This window comes from Triticum dicoccoides, chromosome 1A (genome assembly GCF_002162155.2).
Source record: "Triticum dicoccoides isolate Atlit2015 ecotype Zavitan chromosome 1A, WEW_v2.0, whole genome shotgun sequence".
Classification (NCBI taxonomy): domain Eukaryota; kingdom Viridiplantae; phylum Streptophyta; class Magnoliopsida; order Poales; family Poaceae; genus Triticum; species Triticum dicoccoides.
Genome location: NC_041380.1, coordinates 520,149,157 through 520,157,920, shown reverse-complemented (window position 1 = coordinate 520,157,920; position 8,764 = coordinate 520,149,157). Strand labels below are relative to the sequence as shown.

Genomic DNA, 8,764 nt, shown 5'->3' with positions numbered 1-8,764 from the left:
ATCGGGCCATCGACAATTAATCGGCCTGACAACTAATTAATTGGTCTGACAAGCCATTTAATCGGCCGGCAAGTTAACGCGATGAGTAGGTGCTATTCGAGTCGGCCACCCTACGAGTAGCGATTAACTGTCCCATTACCTAAATAATCGGACGAATAATTGAACAACGCTTGTATCGAGTACCCATTGCTCACCGAGATCATAGTCGCGTGCTGCAAACCCGGTGCTCCAGGCGACGCCCCACTGTATGGTGAGCCATCCGTGACGGAGATGAGACGACGAAGCTGCAACCGAGGGTTGGTGGAGCTGCGAGCCGGACGCGACCGAGATGAGGGGGTGGGAAAAGCCGATCCAATGGTGTAGAGAAGCCTGATCGTACGGCTGGCTGGGGTGGCCGCCCCCAAGCTGCGATCGACCGACCGACGAAGAGCATCGACCCGTGTGGTAATTTCTTTCCCCAGACGTGCCATCTCATCACCGGAGAGAGCAGCTGAACTGCCCAACACGAATCGGACCCCCTCCGGCGCCCGGCGATGGAGATCCCCACCGCCACCATCCATCGCCTCCTATCCTCCATTCGGGAGGGCACCACGGCCGCGCCCCCTGCCCCTCCCTTCCCCTCCGTCGCCGACGCCGTCGCTGCCTTCGACCCCGATGCCTCACCGGAGCTCCTGTGCGGGCGCTGCGGCGCGGCGGGTGGCCTCCTCCGCGGCGCGCAGTCCGCCGTCTGCGTCTACTGCGGGTCCCCTAGGCGTGGGGAGGGCGATGACATCGCCTTCCGAGGCAGTGCGGCCTACCAGTGGCTCCTCGGCTCGCTCCGGCTTGATGGATCTGTGAGCTCCTTTTCTGGCTTCGTTTGTTTCCATCGATCTGTTATTGTTGTACCAGTGGAATGCCGTTCCTTCGTAGTGGAAAGCCGTAGATTTGGCATTTCGGTCTCTTCCCTTAAGATCTCTAGTGGCAGGGTTCATGTGGAAATAGGGAAGCACTAAGTCGAAATAATGGGATGCTTGTTTATAAAGCTGAACCATGGAAATGAGGCTTTCTTTTATGTGGATGTAATAAGATGGAAAATTTGGCAGAATTGCGAGTGCCATTTGAGTTTAGAGACGTTTGCTGTTTCTTTTTCTTCCAAAGAAGGAACTAGAAGTTTAAAAGAGAAATGGAGGAACTGCAAACAAGTCTTTGTTTGTAGCAGAAGATGTGGCTTGGACCTGTGGAATTGGATTTCCCAATTTAGTCATGAAAGAAATTCTCGTCTAGGCCACTAGGATTATATAACTAAAAAGAAAGTGATGTCATACTATCAAGCACAGGACATGTTCTCCAACATGCGTATTGTAGTTAAATCTGAGTCTTTTCAACTGCAATGCAATTCCTCTTTTTCAGAGTTATTAGCTTATTATGTAGGATATTTTTTTGTTGTTGTGAAGAAAGTGTAATGTACAGAATGCATTTGAAATTGATCATTTTATGGTCTAATAGGAAAACGTTGCCAGGTCACCAATTTCCAGTTTCTTTTTCAATACAACCATTCCTTATGTTAATACTCCCTCCGATCCATATAATAGGAGTAACCTTTTTTGCATGTTTCTTCCACAAAATAATTCATAGAATTGAAAAACTGTTTGCTTCACAGGGCTGTAGCAACGGTATCTTAGCAATCCTTCCCTAACTCGGTTTATTCATGATGCGACGGTTGAGCCTCCCACTGGATTTTAGTACCTGTTCTGTGCAATTTATTTTTGTGTGATCTGAGTAGCCTAATTGGAAATTTCTTGCTTGATTCCGCTCTCCTAGAAGACAACTGCATTACTTTAGGTGAATTATTGATCTAGAAGTTCCATAGTCCTTCTTATGATATATACCTTATGTGTTTGGAAACAATGGGATGAGGTACAATATATAAAAGTAAAGAAAAAAACCAGAAGCTTCTAGATGCTTCTACCCCATTCTAGATAAATTGGTCGTTAAGTCATATGTTGTTTTATTTGTTTGTTTTCTTAACCTTTAAATAATGGTTTCGGAGTGTTCTAGCTGCGAGTAGAAGCTGAACCTTAAGTAATGTTTTCTCGGATCTTCTATTTATGAGTTTAAGTTGAGATGTGAAGGCTTCACAAAGCCTATAAATAGAGGTCCTCACTACTAGTTTGTAACTCAGCCCATGTACCCACTACCTATGAACCTGGTGTTCTTATCTAAGATCTTCTATTATTACTTGTGTTCTAGGAGTTTTGGAGTGAACTCCTGCTGCAGTATCGGCCTATATTTGCCTCTAGAGCGATATCTTATCTAGTGCATCACGTCGAAGTAGTTCCTTCAACACTAGTGCTGTACACTTTGTAGCAGCAAGGTGGAGTTGTTCCTCCACAACCTTGTGCTGCTTCACAATGACCTTATAACAGCATATTCTCAAGAATGTGAGAAACCTCAGTTACATCAAGTTGGAAACTAGAAGCTTTTCTTATTAAGCCGCAGCTTAAATTGGAGAGCTGTTGAGAAACTGTTTTCCGCAGCTTCAGTTCCCTAAAGTAGATGCATGTCTAGTATCTAATTAGTCTTGGTCCTGCCGTATTTACTAACCTGGGGTTTAGCACTTGATGATTTGTAGACCCAAAGATCGTCCAAGGGAGGAGCCTATGCCTCTCAGATATGATTGCTTGACCATTACAACAAGTTCTGCCTTATACTAGACCAATGGAGAAGCATTTTCTCTCCTTTCATTTTTTTTGGTAAAAGCAACAGGGAAGCTGCCCTACAAAGCTTCCTCATACATGCCCTAGGGCACATATTTTCTGACCAAGAAGCTGAAACGATATAGATTTATCTCCATTGTGGCCTAAGCGAATCTGTCTTATCACATATTTCTCAAAGTTAATAAATCTAGATCTATATAGATTTATTAAGATTTATAACATATAACAGTGGTTCAATTGACACAGTGTTTGATGTCACGCCCGATGTTGAATGACACAAATGTTTAGGAACCATGCATTAGTTATCTCAAATGCTGTCTAAAGTATGATTCGTATTTTAGTAAATCTGACAACATGCTTATCTAGATGTATTGTGACTAATATAGCTATATACCATGTAGTTGTTTGGGTGCTTACTCGGTCACTCACCACATGGACGATTTAAAGCCATTTCTAGAGCATGTGCTGCATGTGCCATCGAGAGCATGGCTCTTACTTACCATTGTAATACTGGAATCTGCATAGTTTCAGTAAGCTTGAGCTCCCATTAAACTCGGTTGATCTTGTGGAGTCTAGATCAATGAAAGTTAAGGCATCTCTGTTGTTGGTATTTACCTCTCCAAGATCTCACTAGAGTTCCCTTCTGTCTTTAAACTGTGTATGCAGGATACATAGTCTGATATCTGAATCTTAACCCTGGTGCTATCTGTAACTGATGGTTGTTTTTGCCCCTCATTCAGGCTCTCGTAGAATTTGATGGCGACTCTACGGATTCAAATAAAAGCAAGGAGACACCAAAGAGTGGGTTGGTCTTATCTGATCTTCTGGACTTAAAACTTACTTTCCCCCCAGAGAATAGGGAAATATCTGGAAGTTCCACAAGCAACAAACAACCATCAGTTGCATGCACACTAAATTTGCCTGGTGTTAACCTGGACTCATTTTCCATTGAAAGGAAAAAGGAGATAGCTGCCACCGCTGCTGCTCTTCCTCCAACTCATACTATAGTGCAGGAAAAGCATAGCAGAAGTCATGAATCCAGTAGCTCAGAGATGCATATTACATCGAAAGGCTTTGATTCCTTTGGGACAAAAACAGGTTCTCAAAGCACAAATCAAATGGAAGCTACTACGGCATTTGCAAATTGGGATGCTCACTTTCAGTCTACTGGCTCAGAGAGTGTTGTTGGAGACTCTAAGCAACTGGACCTATTTAAGAGCGCTTCAGTTGCCGAGCCTTCTAATTTTCCAGTTTCTGGGACTGCCATCAGACCGGTATTAGCTGCTGGAAATCAAACAAACATAGAATCAGAAGATTTAGCTTCAGCATTAAATGTAGACAACCTTTCCGTTCAAAAGGCTGTCCCAGCTAATGCAGAGACTAACGTTAGGATGGTTGCTGGAAACAATGTTGCTGAGTTCACCGGGTCCTCCCTTAACAAGAATTCAGTTGAGAGCAGTGGATTGTCTGGAAGGAGTGACATCGGAGTCAGTACTGATGAAGCTTTTGATGACTGGCAAGAATTTACAGAAGGTGGAAATCAGGGCACACTATCAGATGTCGGAGAGCATACAGAGAGGCCTTTTGTGAGCGACTCCTCACAAATAAAAGGAACGGACCCCTTGCCCATAAGAAGCACAGAATCATCCAACAATGTTGCAGATTCTGATGATTGGCAAGCTTTTGCACAAAGTTCTGCTCAAGGAGATTCAGTGAACCTGGTGGAAGGATCATCGAGTGGTCAAGGAGATGGTTTGGGAAATCCAGTTGCAGAGCTAGAACATTCTTTAGAAGCTCATGCTGTTGATTTATGGCCTGTTGGTAATGTCAAAGAACATAATTCTACAGAAATTGTTGAGCAAACTGATGATTCTTTTGATGACTGGCAAGATTTTACCACCCCTGGTCAAGCACAGGTTGCTTCATTCAATGAAGCTGAAAAATTGACGGAAGTTTCACATGTGAGTCACAGAGAAATAGATGTGGACTCATGGTTCACAGAAAATACTAGGGAATCAAGTAATACTGGCTTGGTGAATAGGAATAATAAATTGCTGGATGATTGGCAAGGTTTTGCTGGTTCAGATCAAACACAGCAAAGTTCATATAATGCAGGTGGTGAACTAATGGATATTTCATTTGAGCAGCTTGATGGAACTGGCCCTGTGCAATTACCAGCAAATGTCAGCAGTAACAAAACTACAAATATAGTTTCAACAAATATGGAAGACAATACATTTGATATTTGGCAAGATGTTGCCGCACCACGTCACCAACAGGAAAACATATCTAATCTTGGGAGAGAAATGACTGGTGCCTTGTCTGTGCCTGCTAAAGAAATTGACTCCATGGATTTGTGGCTAACCAGCAATATCAAGGAATCTAACAGCTGCAGCAAAGATGTTAGTGGAATTCATGACTCACCCGATACATGGCAAGATTTTGCTAGTTTTGGTCAAGCACAGAGAAATATGAAAATTCCTGTGGAAGGACAGTTCGTCAAAGATCCTTCAGGAACTGAACCTGTGGACTTGTGGTCTTCAAGCCATACAGAGCAGTTTAAGAACCTTGAGCAGATAAATGCAAATAATGACCCATTTGATGAATGGCAAGATTTCAAAAACTCTCCTGAGCTGGAAACAAGCTTACAAGGTCGGCCAGGTGCTCCATTGTCTGGTAAACCCTCAGTATTGACGGCTGATATGACAGGGATGGAATTTGGAAGCTTTGCACAGTCTGCTCCATCCCAACGCCAAATACATAATAAACAAGATAATTCTAATGAAGCAAATGCAGCTCCACCTGGTGAACACGAAAGGTTAGTGATAGTGTACATTTTTTAAGCTGAGTGCATATTCTTGTGTTCATAGATTGGGGATTACTGTATACTTGATTAATTATGCTTGATGCTTCTAAAGCAATATAGAAATGGTCAAATAAATGTGTAGTTTTTAACTTGAGGACCAAGGCTAGACAAGCCCAGATCCTTATTTATGCATCATAGCTTGGCACCCTGTAAGTGTTTTTTGCAGAAGGTTGGCACCATTTTCCTTGTTATTTTCATGGCAAAGCCCAAATTTCGGCACAGGTAGGCAACTAGTTGTTTCTGCGTGTAAAGATTAGTCTAAACTAAGCTTGTGCGCTGCAGCTATCACTGTCACTGGTATGTTTCATCTGAGCTTCCATCATATGAAATACAAGGATGTATACTAATAGGTTTACTAGAATGGTTTAGGCAACTTGTTTGTTCGACTTGTGCTGGTAACAATTCATACTGGACTTTGATGAGCCCAGGTGTAGCTTTTGTGAACGCAATGCCTTGATTTCGTATTTGGTAAACACATTAGTATTCAGGGAATATTGGATCCAATCATTGCTAACTTATGATATATTTTAACAAATGTTTAGTTACTTAGCAACTTCTTTTCTCTCGAGAAAATGTAAAAGCCTTGCTACTCAATGCACTGATTGAAAGAAGAGTTTGTACAAGCCATAAGAAGGGCAACACTTGGGAATTACGACATGATGCCTCTAATATCTAGGTGCGACCATCGCCGGAAGCAAAATGCTAGACCTCTCACACCCACCGCCGCCCATAGCCTGGTTTCTGTCTTCATCGTGTGAAGTAGGGTTGATGTATTCGCCCTGTGGAGCCAATGATATCGGTGAAGATAGAAAAGGTGATTGTGTCGGCGAAGATAGTGGAGTTCAAGTTTGATGATAGGCTAAATACGGCATATCCGATCTAGTAGCGCGAGGTTCCCCATTTTCGGCGTCAGCTGTCAATGGTGTTTCATGATGTACTTAACATAAATATGGTGAACGTATGTGGATTTGTATGATGTCACCTCAGGTTACTAGATGGACAGGGGGCACAAGTTTTACCCAGGTTCGGGCCTTCGCGTGGTGAGTAACAAGCCTACTCATGCTTACATGGGATTATATCAAATATGAATTACAACGGAGATGCACAATGGCGCGTATCTGGCGAGTTGAGGGTCAAGCCGCCAGAAATGGTGATGGATGATCTTGGCGGGATATCAGGATCGGATTTAATAATATGCTAAACTACACTTCTAGTGTTTTCAAGAGGTTGAAGGTCCTAAATCGTTTCATGGGGACGCCCTTATATAGGGGTCTTGGTTGGTGGGCACCGTCCTCCATCTTTCTTCTAGGCATGCAAGTCCTGGACTTCTCCATCTTTGGTAATGGCATGACTTCTCTTAAGAGAACCTAGAGTGGCGACTTCTCTTAAGAAAACCTGGAGTGGCATGTCTATGGGAACCGGTCGTGCAGGCATCGGCCCTTCGTATCGCACGTATACACGCAAATGTGGCCCAAAACGTAATACGCGTGGCATTTAGAATACACATTTTTCTTTCCACTAAATTCAGAAAATTTTGAACTGTTTTTAGTTTTTTTTTCGAATATCCTGTTTCCTGGGGCTTTCTTTCTATGTTTACATTGAGCCATAGGTTCAAAATTCGTGTTATTTTTCAGTGGTAAACCATTTGAAGCCACACTACCAATAATCCACTTCATAACCTGGTTCTGAATTTCTGACCAGCAAGCAGCACCCTTAGTCGCGTGCCTATTTGTTGTTGCATTTTGCTCCTTTTTTAGGTCAATTCATCCTTACAATTGCCAGAACGAAGTAGGTGAATGGTTGGTTGTGAGATATATTGCAGGCCATGTTGTATAATGTTTAGTATCTCACTCAATCCCGTTCGTGATATATGATTGATCACATATTACACGTTTTCACCATGTGCAGGATGGGCGTAATGCAGCAGATGGGTGATGTTGATGCATTGCCTGCAACAAGTCATGACAGTAACTCCAGACCAAAATCAGAAGCTGGCAATGCAAATGTGGAGAAATTGATGTCTCAGATGCATGATCTCTCTTTTATGTTGAAGGACGAACTTTCTGTCCCTGCTAAGCCAGCAGATCGCTCTGAGTCCTGAAAGTTTCTGAGGTTCATAGCAACAGCAACAGTGTGCTATTTACTATACCAAGACGAACTTATGGTGGAGCTCCAGCCTTTCGCTTGCAGCACCAACCACATCAAATATCTCCTGTAGTAAATTTACGTGGCGAATAATCCCCTTTTTGCAATGGAATATGTCTCTTTTGTATCAGAACACTGATCGGTGGAGAATTCTAGCAATTTTCTCTGTTACATTGATCGGCGGAGTAGTCTTGCAATTTCCCCAGTCTTGTTAGTTAGGAGAGAATCCAGATCCCGAAGCTCCACTGTGATAAGTTTTTTCTTCTTACTGCAGAGTTGAAGCCAGAGTCGCTGGTTTTGTTGTGTATGTATCATTTCCGAGCCTGTATATGTTGTATACGAGACTGAAAACAAGATGTCCAGCCTATCCTGTGTTTTTCTTTTCTTGAAACCATCTTGCTCTTTTTCGAGATTGTCTGCAAGACTCGTGCTGGTATGTTGAAGGAAAAATGATTACTCTTGCTGATGGTAGCCCCATTCTGTTTGCTGCCGACATATTGTACCTTGCATGTATCGATTGTTAATTGTCATCCTGATTGTTAATTGTCATCCTAAGCGAATCGTTATACCTGACAAAGGACTTGCCAGACTTGCTGCAACCGTCCTGCTGGATGTATTCTCCTGGGGTTTTAATTTGTTAGTGCTTGATGATTTGTAGACCCGAAGATTGTGTCAGTACTCTGGAGGTGCCAAAGGTGCGGGCAAGACAAGGGAGATGTAAAGAAGGCGCGAAGAAGGCGTAAAGTAGTTGCGGGAGTGTTTGAATTCAAGTGTGTGCTTGGGGGCCGTGAGCCTTGTAATCGAGTGGGCCGTGGGCCGTATGAGTTCGAGTGGCACTCGCGAGTATATAAGCGAGGCGTCTCGTTGTGGATAGGCATCGAGGACTTGAAATGAAATATTCTGAGCCACAGGCTCCTCTTCCTCCTCTCGCTGCCTTCTCCTAGCTTCTCATCTCTCTCGCTCACTCCCTAAGATCTCTTCTACCCTCCCTCGCCGCCGGCGAACTCCTACCTCCCTTAAGTCGTGACAATCTGGTATCAGAGCCACCTCCTCGCTC

At 43.4% G+C, this 8,764-nt stretch overlaps 1 protein-coding gene across 1 annotated transcript; it reads left to right on the top strand.

Moving 5' to 3' along the window:
- Positions 1 to 483: 483 nt before the first annotated feature.
- LOC119285208 lies at positions 484 to 8,182 on the top strand. The gene is made up of 3 exons (XM_037564443.1): positions 484 to 833; positions 3,437 to 5,514; positions 7,471 to 8,182. The coding sequence occupies exons 1-3, from the start codon at positions 534 to 536 to the stop codon at positions 7,661 to 7,663; spliced, it is 2,571 nt and encodes an 856-aa protein (XP_037420340.1). The 5' UTR covers positions 484 to 533; the 3' UTR covers positions 7,664 to 8,182.
- The last annotated feature ends 582 nt before the right edge of the window (positions 8,183 to 8,764 follow it).